The sequence below is a fragment of the Pipistrellus hanaki genome, assembly GCF_964339955.1.
Source record: "Pipistrellus hanaki genome assembly, chromosome: 3".
Lineage (NCBI taxonomy): Eukaryota > Metazoa > Chordata > Mammalia > Chiroptera > Vespertilionidae > Pipistrellus > Pipistrellus hanaki.
This window is the reverse complement of record NC_140505.1, coordinates 41,082,777-41,098,726: the sequence shown is the minus strand read 5'-3', so window position 1 is coordinate 41,098,726 and position 15,950 is coordinate 41,082,777. Positions and strand designations below refer to the sequence as shown.

Genomic DNA, 15,950 nt, shown 5'->3' with positions numbered 1-15,950 from the left:
TTTGCAATGAATCCCTTTCTCTTGCCTTCACTTTCACTTGTTCTTTCTTTTGTTTGCTATTATACATTTGTATTGCTTCACTGACAAACAGCAGAATAACCAACTGGCAGTGGCATGAACTACAAACATTATTTTTGGATTATTTAACAAGAAGTCCAGAGGTTGGTGGTGCCAGAGCTGATTTGGTGGCTCCAATAGAAAATCATGAATTTTTCTTCTAGTGTTCCACCCTTATGTTCTGTCATTCTTTGTTAGCAATCTCTTGTCAGCTAGTTACAGGATGACCAAATAGCTATAAGAATACAAAGGGTTTCCCTAGCCGTTTTGGCTCAGTAGTTGCAGGCTCCTTCCCTGCCCCAGCTCTGGTTGGGGTTTATGCATGAGGCAACAAATTGATGTGTTTCTCTCTGCCTTTCCCTCTCTCTTCCACTTTCTCTAAAAATAAATGAAAAAAATAATCTGCTGAGGATTTAAAAAAAAAAAAAAAAAGAATTCAGGAGGCTGAGGCACAAAGATCTTTCTCCTCTTTGAGTTGTCACCCAAATAAGGAAAAATATATTTCTCAGAAATCTTCTTTTTTATATCTTATTGGCCAGAAATAGGCCTTATGCCCACCCCTATACTATTTAAAAGGGGGTAGGGGGCAGCCATGACTGGTCTAGATCCATGGTCGGTAAACTGATGCTTGTGAGCCACATGTGGCTCTTTGGCCCCTTGAGTGCGGCTCTCACACAAAATACCACGGACTGGTTGAGTCTATTTTAAAGAAGTGGCATTAGAAGAAGTTTAAGTTTAAAAAATTTGGCTCTCAAAAGAAATTTCAGTCACTGTACTATTGATATTTGGTTCTGTTGACTAATGAGTTTGCCAACCACTGGCCTAGAACAATAGTGATTCATCCTCTGGTGTTGGCACAATGCCCCCAAAACACAATCAGTCTTAGGGTGACTAGGGAGAAGACCTGATGGCCAGTGAGTAGGCAACTGCCTGAAACAGCTCTGCTTACCTATCAACTATGGTTGCTCCTTAAGACTCAGTATTTTCCGCTCTCTGACTCAAAGTCTCTGAAGTTCCATTCATCTTATGCCCAAAGAGGTTGCTGCTGTGATGTGAAAGTTCTGTATAAACAAGAGTCTTCATTGTCTTAGTAAATGTACCCAATGAGGTAAATAATAGAGTAGGATTGTGAACTCTTAAGTAACTGGCTTTACTGGTGCTCTCAACCTCTTTTTTGTTGGCTAATGTTTGACAACTTATATGTTTTCCATTCCAACTGAGTACAGCAGCAGAGGCTAAATGAGGTATCGGCATGAGCACTGAATGTCATGGAAGCTCACAAAAGAGGTCTGACTAGAAAGGAGAGCTCATATTAATGAGACGTTGGCAATATTAGTAAATATTTTCCCAGTGAGACTTACAATTTTAAAATAAGGTGTTTTTTTTGTGTGTGTGTGTTTGCTTTTTGTTTTTGGTGGGGGGAAGGAAGATACAGTGTGTATTGAACCAAGGACCAAACCATCCTCATATTTTCTTCAAAATTTCTTCGCCTTCTTTCCATTCACTCTCCTCCTATTCAAGTCTCAATCACCTGAAACCTTTACCATTGTGGCAGAGTTCTATGTGTTTCCCTATTTGCCTCTTTCTTGTCTCCTCTGGTGTGATGTTCTTCCATGTTCTAAATTTTATTCTATTACATATAATATAAACATTACTCCTGAGATTCAGTGTCTGATCTGCAGCCGCTCTCTTTCTCTCTGGGCCTCTGTGGGGGCTGCTGATAAGCCCCGCCTCTCTGATCAGGCCCAGAGATAGACCCAGAGATGCTAACTGTCATAGAAACCGACCAATCAGAATCAAATCTGGGTGAACTATGAGAAGCCAATGGCTGCCTAGGAGGCAGAGCTTTTGATGCTGACTGGCATAGAATCTGAATAATCAGAACCAAATTGGCTGGCAGGGAATGGCATTTGGAGGCGAGATCAGGCCAGCAGGAGAGGGCAGTTAGGGGTAATTAGGCAGGCGGAGGCAGTTAGGGGTGATCAGGCTGGCAAGGGAGGGCAGTTGGGGGTAAGATCAGGCCAGCAGGGAAGGGCAGTTGGGGGCAACCATGTCAGCAGGGGAGGGCATTTGGGGGCGAGATCAGGCTGGCAGGGGAGGGCTGTTGGGGGCCAGATCAGGCTGGCAGGGGAGGTCAGTTAGGGGTGATCAGGCAGGCAGGCAGGCAGGCAGGCAGGTAAGTCAGCAGTTAGGAGCCAGTGGTCCCAGACTGTGAGAGGGATGTCAGACTGCCAATTTAGGCTCCATCCCTGTGGCCTAAACCAGTGGTCAGACATCCCCCAAGGGGTTCCAGATTGGAGAGGGTGTAGGTTGGGCTGAGGGAACTCCACCCTCCATGCATAAATTTCATGCATTGGGCCACTAATATGCATATAAATTCTTTGGTTAATCTCTCCCCACCCACCCCACACACTTGCCTTCCTCTAATATTCTTCAGTCTATTCTAAGGTTCTATGTCTCTGGCTCTATTTTGTCATCAGTTTATTTTGTTCATTAGAGTCTACATATGGGTGAGATCATGTGACACTTGTCTTTTTTTGACTGGCTAGAGCCAGTTAAGTCCTTCCTTTCTATCTAAACCAAATGCTAACTTTTCCTTAACATGAGCTCTCCTTTCTCATCACACCTCTTCTATGGGCTTCCATGATATTCAATGCTCATTCCAATACCTCATTTAGGCTCTGCCGCTGCCCTCAGCTGGAATGTGCCTGTACACCTTTTCAAACATTAACCACCAAGTGGCAAAGAGGGGGTTGAGAGCACCAGTAAAGCCAGTCACTTAAGAGTTCACAATCCTACTCTAAATTGTCCCCACATTGCTGTTGGACTGAAACTAATCCATTTATGCTTGGTTAAGTTATAAATTTTCCCCATATACAGGCTTTGCCACAAATGCTAAGGTTGAAATAACCCAGTGCTATATATTTGTACTGAAAGCTCATTAAAAACTTAATGATTGGTTGATTTTTAAATAATTTAAACCATGTACACTGTTTTTACTTGGTCTTCCTCCATCTTTTTATTGCATTATCTGCTAAGTAAGGGTAGGGTCAGGGTAAATTATGAGTTGCAGTGTGAAAGGATAGGATAAGTAAGCTGTTTATTTACCCTCTTCCTGTGGATTGCACAATGCTGATCACTTGGTTGTGATAGAAACTGAAGTTTGAGGGAAGCCATGCCAAGTATCAGAAAAATAATGAGTTGGCTATACAATCCCTAATCCTACCAACTCTATTCTTTGTCCATAAAGACACTAGAGTCTATTTTGTTATCTTGATTTCAGACTTTGAGGAAAATAAATTCAGAAGCTTAAGGTTTACCAGTTAGCACAATTATAATGAAGGCGGAAGCTCTGATAAATGTTTGAGAGGGGAAAAAAAAAAGTAATGTCTGCTGTTTTCCAAGGTATGTTTAACTATGGACCTGTGAAGAAGAAAAAGCCCCTCTGTAATTAGGACAGCAACATTTCTAAAGCATTTCCATAGCTTAAGTGAGGTTGGATCTTAAATGTAAGAATCTTTTGTTGAATTAAGAGAGGAAGAAATTTATTAAAGAGAGCATCTAATGTGTGATGATGATGATGAAGATAATTATGACTGTGATGCTTAAAAAAAAATAGAATGACTTAAATTTCATGAGTCATTCTGGTCATCAACAGCCATCATCAGTAAAAAACATCTTCATGTGTGGTTTTACAGATAAGCTCCATACAACCAGACATTACATTTTTAATAACTTCTAAATAATATGCTAGTCTAATATACAGGTGGCCACATAAGTGAGTAGTCATTATCTTTTTTTGTGTGTGTGTCTTAGATTTAACTATCTTAGTAATGGCAGGAACTTTGGGTTTTTACAGACTTCTGAATAGCAGAATTCAGTGTTCATTAACAGAAAGTCAATGGAAATTAGCCAACCCTGAATTTTCACTTTTATCCCATTTCACAGAACTTGAGTGTAAGATAGGAAGAAAGTGAATTGATTTTTCCACTTGAGAATTCTGTTAACCTGAAAGAAAATGTTAAGTCTACCAGATGAGATCATTTGGGGAGAGGGAGGGCAGCTATCACTCCTTCCCCCAATATCTTCCTTCATGTACTCCACTGACCTCTGCTCTGTTTTTTCCTTTGCTTCTGTGTTCTTGTCTCCCAGTTCCTCCACACACTAAAAACCCGAGTCATTTTTTTTTGTGTGATCTTTATTTATTTTTTTAAAAAATAACTCTTTATTGTTGAGAGTATTGCATATGTCCCTCTTTTTCCCCCATTGACACCCTACAGCCCTGTTCCCCCCAGGCCTTCAGCACCCTATTGTCTGTGTCTTTGGGTTATGCATGCATGCATACAAGGTGTTTGGTTGATTATTCCCATCCAATCACCCTCCCTTGCCTTCCTTCTGAGATTCCACAATCTGTTCCATGCTTCCATGTCTCTGAGCATAATGATATATTTAAAATTAAAATGGGGGAAAGTTTTGGGTCCAGAAACAAAAATTAAAAAAATTCAAACCACTGGCCTCTAATGTGTGCACAGACTGCCCTTAGAAAATAAAAACAAACAAGACAAACAAAAATTAAACAACGAAATAGAATGAGTGTGCTCTGCTCCTGAGGGGTTTCCCTACGTGTTTATCTCCAGGCTGGCTTTGTGTTTCAGTAGGTCATGAAGCTATTAAGAGCAACAACTGAAATGACACTGACCCTTAGGTCCACAAAAATATAGTTTAAAACGTATGAGTGAAGGACTTAAAAAATACTGCTTTATCTAAATTTATTCCTTATGCCATTGGAGGTAGCATTCGGATCAGTAGGAAGGATGCGATGGGAATGAGAAAACAGGAACGTTCCTTGCCCCCGCCCCCTCCCCCCCTTTTTTTCTCCTACCAAGTAGAAACAGATCCAGTCCAGGTTTTCCATCCGACTCCGTCTGTGAATTTCGGCTGTGCACTAAGTAGCACGTTTCTCCCTCTCCCCTCCTTTCTCCTTCCCTCCAGCCTCCAGGATTCCTCTCTTCCTATTTCAGGGGGGACTCTCTCACAGGCTCCCTCCGCCTGTGCGAACCCGAGGTTTCCTCCGGAGCCCGTGCATCCCCAACACATACCTCCACGCAGCCCGGTCCCCCAGAGCCCCGCGCTCCCACACACACACCCGCGCTCGCCCGTCCGCCTCCCTCCTCCCCGGGGAGCCGGCGCGTCCCCACCTCCGCCGCTCACTTGGGCGAGTGGAGCTCGCCCGCCGCGCTCCAGGATCCTGCGGCTCGGAACTCGGATCGCGGCTCTGCACACCCTCATGGTGGTGGATCCTGAAACATTGCCTCCTCTCTCTCGTTTCGATCGCACCCCTTTCGATCTAGGGGGCTAGAGAGGAGCCCAGGCGGCTGCTTTCCCCCAAGCCAGCCCCGTTTGGCTCGCCCTCTCCATCTGGCTTAGAAAAGTTTGCTGAGCGCGGTCCAGAGGTTCTGCGCGGCTCGTCCCCCTCGGCCGGCGGAAGGGGGTGACGCCGGGCAGCGGCGGAGAGGAGCGCGCCGCTGAGCTCTGGCGGGCTTTCGGCTCGAGGGGCAAGGTGAAGAGCGCACGGGCCGTGGGGTTTTCCCGAGCCGGCTTTGCATGGTGCACCATGCCTTCCTGGATCGGGGCTGTGATTCTTCCCCTCTCCGGGCTGCTGCTGTCCCTCCCGGCCGGGGCGGATGTGAAGGCGCGGAGCTGCGGCGAGGTCCGCCAGGCGTACGGCGCCAAGGGATTCAGCCTGGCGGACATCCCCTACCAGGAGATCGCAGGTAAGCCCGGGAGAGGGCGGCCGCACATCCACCCCGCGGGCCGCCCGGCGCTCCCCGCCTTCCCCCTGTTGCTGAGTTGTTGGTGTTCACTTTCTGCCGGGCTCTCCGGGCGGCGGATGCTCTCCCGGCGGCTCCCGCGGGGGAAGGTGTGCGCCTCCGCCGCCGCCTCATTGTGTGCACACGCGGGAGCGCCCTCCTGCCGCCCTCCCTCCTCCTCCCTCCCTGCGCTCCCGCGCCCCGGCGCCCCCTCGCCGGTCGGCTCCCGCCGGGGAGCGCGGGGCCATCGGGGGGCGAGGGATGCCCGCCCCGCGCCTGCCTCTCGCGCGGGCAAACTTGGAGAAACTGCGGCCGCAGTTCGCCCAGCGCCACCGTCTGAGCGGCGCCGTCCCCGCTCCTCCCGCCCTCCCGCCGGCGGGGGCGGCGGGGCGGCGCGGAGGGCTCCCTGCGCCCCTCGCTCTGCGCTCCGCTCGCCGCGGTGCGGGGCTCGGGGCGGGCGAGTTGGTGGGGGGGGGACCCCCGCCTGGGGGACTCGGCCTCCCGACTCCTCCCGCAGTTCTGAGATGGTTTGGGGGAGTTCGCGGGCTGCCTGTTTCTGATTTGGGGCGACTTTCCCCGAACGGTGGCTCAGGGCTGCCCGGGCTGCAGTTGGTCACTTGAGGTTGGGGGAAGGGGGAGAGGAGGGAGACCCCAGCCTCCGGGCGCAGCAGCGATGGGTCCTGAGCGCGGCCTCGGACGCCGGCTCCTGGAAGCTGAGCCAACTTCAGTGGGTGGTTCAGCAGTGGATTCATCTCGGGGGTGAATTCATCCCGATCCTGTGTCCCCTGCGTGCCTGGCCCCGAGCGTTATTCCGCCGGGAGCCGGAGAGCCCCCGCCCGCGTTCTGGGCGCCGGAGTGCGGGCAGCATTGGGTCTGCAAGAACTCGCGCCGCAGCCCGGGTGCCTGTGCTCCGGCTCTTACCTCCAACCGAACCCGAGCTTCTCCGGGGCTCTGTGTGAATGAACGGGTCCGGGAGGGAGCGCGGCTCTGGCGGCTGCGGGAGAAGTGAGCGGAGAGCCGCAGAGTTGGGGCCCGGAGATGCTGCGGGGACGCGGGCTGCTCCCACCAGCCGCCCAAGTCCCCGGTGACCCCCGATGGCCACGTCCAAACACAGAATTCCCGCCAGCCTGTCTGCGTTTTGTCCAAGGACTTGGTCCATGGATGAAAAGCATGTTGCAGATAATCCCATACCATGTTCGCTCTATAAGTGGAATCGCTCTTTGATGGTGGCTTTGATCTACACACTCTACACGTGAGAGTTTTTTACTGATGCGGAAAGAAACACATTTATAGGAATGTAGGCATTAAAAAAAAATAGCCCCTACTTCATGCTCACGGGGAGTATTCTATAAGACAGAGAGCCTTTTCCAATTCTGAGCCAGACGCCGCCAGCCTCTGGTGGAGTGGAAGGCAGAACCTGTGGTGAATTCTAAGACTTCTTTTCTATCCCTGTCACTTCTCCCTTTCCCAGAACTCCTTAATTTGTTAATCAGTGAATGGAGGCCGGCGGCCCCTACAGCTCCTTAAGTTTCTCCACTCTCCTTTCCCTTTTGTCCACTGTTATTTCATTCTTTTTAATTAATTGATAAGGATCAGCTTTGTGTCTCTACCCGCCCCCCCCCCCCCAAAAAAAAAAATCTCTCAGGGAATTCAACTTTTAAAAGGTTTGTAGTATGGGGTGACTTCTTTTAGGAACTTATTCCCTAATCTGGGCTCTTTTAAAAACACGTATATTTCCCCAACATGATTTCAGACAAGCTCTCTCAAAGAAGAAAAACGATGAGGTACTTTTAAACTGCGTTCAATAGATGATGGGGCTTTCTGAAGAACAGTTCATGGTGCAAATCTCCTGAATATCAGGGTGAAGGTGAAGGTGTTTAGTGAAAATGATTTCTTTGTGTGGTCATTATTTACTTTCCTGAGAACATTTGCAGGGGTTAAATAAATCCTTCAGTATATTTGTAACTACAGTTCCCACCCCCCTCTTTCCCCTCATCCCTTGACAATTACAGTGCTTGCTAATAGCTCTGAATTTCTAAAATGAGTGTACTTTCTAGGACTAAGAGTACTACTTACTTGAAATTATCAAGGTACAGGTCACCGTGGAACAAGTGAATTATAAGATAATTGTATACTAAGGATATACTTTCCCCTCCCAAAACAAACTTTTCTCGGTACTTCCTTTTGCTGTTGAATTTATCACTTAGGAAATATGTCAGTTTATTGAACACACTCATCCTCTCCTCCTCAGTTCCTCATACAATTTACATTTCATTATCTGGTGGTTATCCTTTCTTTGAACTCCTTTCCATCCTGTGCCTTGTTTGGACTTTTAATGTTTTGCTTGAGAAAGGGCATATGCCATTTGTTTGCCTGGGAACATGCATTTAAAGGAACCGCTGTTCAGAATTTAGATTCATGAGATCTGTTTCTAATTGAAAGCCATTTGCAGGTAGCTTGCCTGGTTTAAAAAAAAAAAAAAAGTAATGAAGACATTATGTTTCATCACAACATTATTAAAGATTTACTCAGAACTCACAATTGTGAAATAATGTTGCCCTTTTCTATTCTAAGATAAAAGGGAGTTCTTCAAACTCAACAGATGAGGGAACTATGATGGGTAATATATAAAGTTACACTCTCAGAGAGTGCTTGGGAGGGAGGAGGCTGTCAAGGGGCAGTTTGTACCATTAATCTTCACTCAGCCTTGATTTTAAAGCATCCCAGGCAGGTCAGATGGACTATCTGTCCTTGTTTGAAAGACCTCCAAAGGGGCAGACTCTTAAGCCCCTCTCAGCAATCCATTCTAATACCTAGTCATCCTTATGGTACCAAAATGTTTCCAGATATCAAGCCAAAAGCCTTCACAGCGTGCTTGCTTATTTTCTCTTGTTCTGTCTTCTAGGAGGATATTGAGCAGGGGATCAGCAAGTTCTTTGTAGGGGCTGTTATTCTGATCAAGGGTCAGTGTGAAACATCCCCGTCTTTCCTTTGAGCACCAGTAATATCATCTCATTTTCCAACCTGACTCATCTTGCTGGCTCTGAACTGCTAAAGGAACTCCACAGCTGAAAAGAGCATCCGCTTAAAAGTCTGGGCGATTCAGGAAATGTTGTTTGAGGCTTACTGCGCCACTCTTTTATGCTTTGAGCATTCTTGGAGTTATTTATTGCAATACTGTGTAGCTGACTTAATGGTACTACTAGCCTACATGCTCACTTTTTTTCATTAATTATCAGATGCAACTTTATTTAGCAATCCCATATATAGAAATTTCTGTGTGCCCAGAACCTATTTGAAAACATTACCAACTTTTAAGCATTAAATAAATGTTGCCTTCCCTGCTCCTTCTAATAGCTTATTATTATTATCATTATTTCCATTTTCTGGATGAAAAAAACAGCAACAGAGAGACTTAAATTATTAATTTGCCCAAGGATGAGAAAGCGAGGAGGCTAGAATTCAAATCCAGACACTTAACCATGGCCAATACATTTTTGTATTTGTTGAATGAATGCATTGTAAAATCATTTTTTTCTCACCTAATATTGTATAAAGCTTGGTATTAATCAATCACCATATATATTCTTTCACAGTTCATGATGAATATGTTTTTATTTATTTGCAAAATCTACAATTTTCAAAATCACATTGTCTTTGGATTTTCTGTTCTCAGGAATTGGCAACACTGCCACCACTAAATTGTCCCTGTGTTTATGCATATTCCCTGTCATTTTGGTTGTATAGATGTGGCTATATAAAAGGTAGAGTCTAAAGAACTTCTGTTTTGTTTTGTTTCCAGTATACCAGATTCATTGGAATATTGGGTTAGTCCCACAAACCTTGCAATAGGAAGCTATCATGTGAGGGAGAAGGAAAATTTCTTCAAATGAGGAAAAAATAAATAAATATGTAACTAACAGTATTAGTTCTCAGTATTAACTTTGCCCCTTTTTCTGTCTCTGGTATTTTGAGAGTTGGACTACAGCTGGATATTTAAAAAAGTATAAAACAGAAACAGACTCAGCTACAGAGACTGATAGCTGCCAGAGGGGAGGGAGGTTGGGAGGCTGGGAGGAAAAGGTGAGAGGGTTGAGAAATACAAATTGGCAGGTACATAATACTCATGGGGATCTAAAGTACAGCATCGTGAATATAGTCAATAATATTGTAATAACTGTGTATGGTGCCAGATGGGTACTGGGAATACTGGGGAGACCACTTTGTAAAGCATATGATTGTCTAACAAGTATTCTATACACCTGAAACTGAAACAAAATAATATTGAATGTAAACTGTAATTTAAAAAAAAAAGTTAAAAAAGAAAGTATTAAACTTTTCCTCATCTCTTTGATAGTAATTTATCTAAAACAAACAAAAAAACTAAAATCTATCCCAAAGTCTAAAATTAAAAAAAAAAAAAAAAAATAGAACATTCTCTTACACTCTGCTAGTTGACTGAAAACTTTTTGGTTTCAAATTTGAGAATATACCGTAGTTGAAACCGGTTGGTCTGCGGACCGAAAGGTCCCAGGTTCGATTTCGGTCAAGGGCCTGTACATCGGTTGTGGGCACATCTCCAGTAGGGGCTGTGCAGGAGGCAGCTGGTCGATGTTTCTCACTCATCGATGTTTCTAGCTTTCTATTCCTCTCCCTTCCTCTCTGTAAAAAATCAATAAAATATATATTTTTTAAAAATTTTGAGACTATGTAATTCTTTCCTTTACCTGGCCTTGGTTCGGTAGTCCTTTTCTCTCATAGGTGGGCTTCCCAAGGAACCTGTGCTCCCGCCCTCTGCTCCCCTAGCAAACCAACTTAATGTTTGCCATCAGCGCCAATATTTTTTCAGTTTACATGAAAATATCACCTTAACATAAATGGAAAAATAGTGTTTGGTAACTCTTTTACAGACATGCTAAATTTCCAAGTTGGGGATACATTATTTAATTTCCATTTATCTCCTTGCTGCACTAATCTCTGATCCCCTCCCTCCTTTCATTTAGTTGGCTGATATCTTCAAATATCTTTTTTTTTTAAATATAAATTTAAGTTTGAATTCTTTTTTTTTTTTTTTTTTTATAATATGTTTTATTTGATTTTTTACAGAGAGGGAGAGAGATAGAGAGCTAGAAACATCGATGAGAGAGAAACATCAACCAGCTGCCTCCTGCACACCCCCCACCGGGGATGTGCCCGCAACCAAGGTACATGCCCTTGACCAGAATCAAACTTGGGACCTTTCAGTCCGAAGACCTACGCTCTACCACTAAGTCAAACCGGCTTCGGCAATTGGCTGATATCTTTAAAGTCATCTCAAAGTGTGAGGTATAAAAGGGTTAGCTGAATTTCATTTTTGTTTTGTTTTGTTTGTTTTGTTACTGATTTGTCCAGTCACTAGATTTCTAAAAGAATCACATTAATTCTGGGTATCAAAGCAATCTAAAATCTGGACTGTTAGGAGTGCCACTTGTTAATCTCTTGATTTCGGACTTAATTTTAGCATGATCCTTGTGAACAGAGATATGCTAGATGATTTATTTAAAGGATAGTAAGTCATCATTGGGAAAAAGAGTTCATTTGAGTTGACTGATATACTCTTTTACAAAAACACTCACATTTTTTTCTTTATTGTTAAAAGTATTATTTATGTTGCCCTTTTTCCCCCTTGACCCCGTCTAGCCCACTGGGCCCACTGTCCCTGGCCTTTAACACCCTATAGTCTGTGTCCATGGGTTATGCATATATGCAATAAGTTCTTTGGTTGATCCCTTCACACCCACCCCTGCCTTCCCTCTGAAATTGGACAGTTTATTCCATGATTCCAAGTCTGTAGATCTATTTTCTTCATCGGTTTATTTTGTTCATTAGATTCCACATATTTGTGAGAAAACGTGATACTTGTCTTTTTCTGACTAGCTAATTTTGCTTAATATAATATTCTCCAGGTCCCTCCATGCTGTCTCAAAGGGTAAGATACCATTTCTATTTACTGCTGTATAGTATTCCATGTGTAAATGTACCACAGCTTTTTAATCCACTCATATACTGATGGCTACTTGGGCTGTTTCCAGATCTTAGCTATTGTTAATTGTGCTGCTATGAACATAGGGGTGCATATATCCTTTCTGATTGGTGTTTCTGGTTTCTTAGGATATATTCCTAGAAGTGAGATCACTGGGTCAAATGACAGTTCCTTGTTTAATTTTTGAGGAAACTCCATAATGTTTTTCATAATGGCTGCACCAGTCTGCATTCCCACCTGCAGTGTAATAGGTTTCTTTTTTCTTCATACCCTCACCAGCACTTGTCATTTGTTGATGGTAGCCATTCTGATAGGTGATACCTCATTATTGTTTTAATTAGCGTCTCTCCGATTATCAGTAACTTTGAAAAAATTTTCATATCTATTGTGGCCCTCTGTTTGTCCTCTTTGGAGAAGTGTCTATTTCTGTCCTTTGCCCATTTTTTAAAAATTGTTAAGTTGTATGAGTTCTTTATACATATATTTTGGATATTAACCCTCTATCAGATGTATCATTGCCAAATATGTTCTCCCATACAATGGCTCCCTTTTCATTTTGTTGATGGTTTCTTTTGTTGTGCAGAAGCTTTTTATTTTTATGTAGTCCCCTTTGTTTATTTTCTCCTTAGTTTCCTGTGCCCTAGGAGATGTATCAGTAGACATATTGTTATGAGAGCTGTCTTAAGATTTTGCTGCTTATGATTTCTAGGATTTTTATGCTTTCATCTGTTACATTTAAATCTTTTATCCACTTTGAGTTTACTCTTATGTATGGTGTAAGTTGGTGGTCTAGTTTAAATTTTTTTACATGTATCTGTCCAATTTTTCCAACACCATTTATTGACAAAACTGGCTTGACTCCATTGTATGCTCTTGACTCTGTCAAATATTAATTGAGTGTAATGGCTTGGGCCAATTTCTGGGGTCTCTGTTCTGTTCCATTGATCTATATGTCTGTTCTTGTGCCAGTGCCAGGCTGTTTTGATTATAGTAGCTTTGTAGAATAACTTGATGTCTGGTATTGTGATCCCTTTAACTTTGTTCTTCTTTATTAAGATTGCTGTGGCTATTCATGGTCTTTTTTGGGTCCATATAAATTTTTGGAGTATTTGTTCTAGGTCTGTGAAATATGCCGTGGGTATTTTAATGGGGATTGCATTGAATCTATAGATTGTTTTGGGTAGTATAGACATTTTAATGATAATTCTACCAATCCATGAACACGGTATATTCTTCCACTTATTTATCTCTTCCTCTGTCTCTTTTTTCAACACCTGCAATTTTCCGAGTACAAGTCTTAACCTCCTTTGCTAAGTTTATCTCTAAGTATCTTAATTTTTTTTGTTGCAAAAACTCACATTTTTAAATTGCACCACATGTTATCAGCTTGTGCATGGAAATGTCGGCCACTATCAAAAGTGATTTCAAATATACAGCATTATGTCCTTTAAAATTGCATCATAATTTATATAAGAGCATGACCAGTGGTCTTATATAATTATGGGCCAGTTTTATGAACACTTAAAAAATTCCAAATGATTAAGTCCTTTTAAACCAAAGCGACCTACCATTCAGTCATTAGATTTGTCTAGAAGTATGAGTTTAGGTTAAACATTGTAGTAAAAGATTTGTTGATAAAATAATTTTAATAGTTTAATCTTAACTTATATTGAAGCTCACAAAAGTAACATTATAAGATTTTTTTTCCTCCCCTTAATTCTCATCTTTCAAAAGACTTATAGCAATGTCAGTAAGGTGACTTAGAGTTGTCTTGCCAATATAAACAGAATACTTAATATTCATTTAAACTTGGTGCTTATATCCCTTTACAGACCAAATTCTTCTCTGTTAAATTCTTTAGCTGGCACATAATTTGACTTTAAATGGTGTCATAGATTTTCCCAGCAGAATTCATTTTTTTCAGTGACATACGTGATACTATTTGAAAGTGTAACTATTTGAAAGTGTAATTGACTCCCTGGGATGGCATATTTATAAATAAAGGGTTTCGGAGTCACAGGTCTTAGGTAAAGGTTTAAAAATTCTAATAAACCTGGAAAGAAGTATTTGAGTTTTGAATAAACCTGGATGAAAAATACTTTTAAACAAATGTACCACTTAGTAACAAAGAAAAATAGAAATGTGATTTCACACTTACACATCATCCAGGCTAATTATTTTTCTAACCTATTCTTGATTTCCTTTAGGCATTTTTTTTTTTTTTTTGCATTCATCCAATAAATATTTCTTGTTTACCTACTATGTGTAAGTCACTGTGCCAGGTGCTGGATATAGGACTCCAGGGAACTTTAATCCAAGAAGGGAAGCAGAAAATAAGGGCACCATTTACAGGGAATGGCTGAGATAAAGTGCACAGCACTGGGGTACCTGGCATTATGAAGGCATTTAATAGGAGCATTTGATCTCATCACAGGGTTATGGAAATGCTTCCTTGAGAAAGAGCAATACAAAGTCTGTAAGGGAAGGGGGCGCTGGAAGGTATGCTCACTGCCCATATGGTAAGAAGACTCTGAAAGCATGAGAGAAATCCCAGAACCTGGGGGAAACAGTTAGTGAATGGAGAATGGGCTGAGAGAGGAACAGGAGAAGCAGAGCAGGAGGACCAGGTTAATGACCAGGTACATGATCCAAAGATGACCCATGCATATTGGCCCTATGTTTACCTTTTCACCATAGGCATGGGCCCTTAGTTCTGTAGCCTATGGGTGGTGCTAAATTAATGTTTTTACACATCTAGGTGCTTCAACATAGCCCAAAGAAGTGTGTGTGTGTGTGTGTGTGTGTGTGTGTATATATATATATATATTTAAAATTATGTTTTTATTGATTTGAGAGAGAGAGGAAGGGAGAGGAAGAGAGAAGCATCGATCTGGTACCTCCCATATGCACCCTGACCAGGGCTTGAGCCTGAAATCTGGGTACATGCCATGACCAGGAATAGAACTGGCAACCTTTCAGTGCACGGGGACAACACTCAACCAGCTGAGCCACACAGGCCAGGGCAAGAAACATATTTTTAATTAAGAGCCTCCCTGTTTTGTGTGCCCCAGAATTGCAGCCAGTGTCTACTAGCCAGGTCTAAGACAGACCTGAGGCATGTAAGAGACTGGAAGCCAGTACTGCTCTCCACACCCTAAGGCTGATCAACAGTGCTTAATCTCTGTCTTCCCTCTAAGCTGAAGTTCCCTTAACCTCTTCCCCTTCCTGGCAGTAGCCCCTCTGTTATCCCTGGAATGGCTCATGCTGTGAGGGATATCCCCTCATATGCCATCAGTCAGTTATACCCAAATAAAGCTCCTTGGGTCCTACTGTCAACCTCCTGGTCTGGTCTCTTTCCTTAAACAGCCTGAAATCCATAGAACTCAAAACAATGACTTTGGCCTTTAGCCTAGGGCAGTTAGAAGCTTGTGAGGAATTGTTTTAGTCAGGATTGGACATGGTTTTGAATGCTACTTTGGTTGCTTTGTAGAGAATGGATCAGGAGGAATTAAAAGCAGATATAGGGAGAGAAGGAGATGTTAACTTTGAACTAGCGTGGTGACTGTGGAAGAGAAATGAAGTAGAAGGATTCAAGAAACATTTAGGAGGTGAAGTTTCATACCACCAAAAGACTATGAATCAAGCACAAGTTATTCATTGACCATCTACTATGTGATTGACAGTAGAGGGGTGTGTGTGTATGAGAGAGAGAGAGAGAGAGAGAGAGAGAGAGAGAGAGAAGCAAGTGTCCCAGAAATATTCTTTGCATTTATAAGGCCATCTAAGTACTTTGACATGGTTTATGTATGCTTTTTAGTGGAAACTATGCTTAACATCATAAAACTTGCAGAGGACTTAAGGACTTTGTATGGCTGAGAGAAAGGGATTTCCCAAATAGGGTGTGTGTGTGCGCGAATTGTTAGTCCCAGAAGGCATAGAATTATCAAAATGCATGTAATCAGCTGTGCCCATTTTGAAACTTAAGTCAAAGTTCTTTGTCCTGTGGCAGTGTAAAAACAACCTTAAATTTTTCACCAAGAAAAGAATGAATTAAATTGTTA

At 42.8% G+C, this 15,950-nt stretch overlaps 1 protein-coding gene and 1 long non-coding RNA gene across 4 annotated transcripts in view; one reads left to right on the top strand and one right to left on the bottom strand.

Annotated features, from left to right (window-relative positions):
- The window catches only part of LOC311618946, a 305,305-nt gene that overhangs the window by 251,709 nt on the left and 37,646 nt on the right, over nt 1-15,950 (bottom strand). The gene's annotated exons all lie outside the window — the stretch shown is intronic.
- The window catches only part of GPC6 (glypican 6), a 1,067,089-nt gene continuing 1,056,161 nt past the window's right edge, over nt 5,023-15,950 (top strand). The window contains exon 1 of the mRNA XM_084876725.1: nt 5,023-5,831. Coding sequence (XP_084732851.1) covers nt 5,672-5,831 — 160 coding nt within the window. The 5' untranslated portion in view covers nt 5,023-5,671. The remainder of the gene's footprint in view (nt 5,832-15,950) is intronic.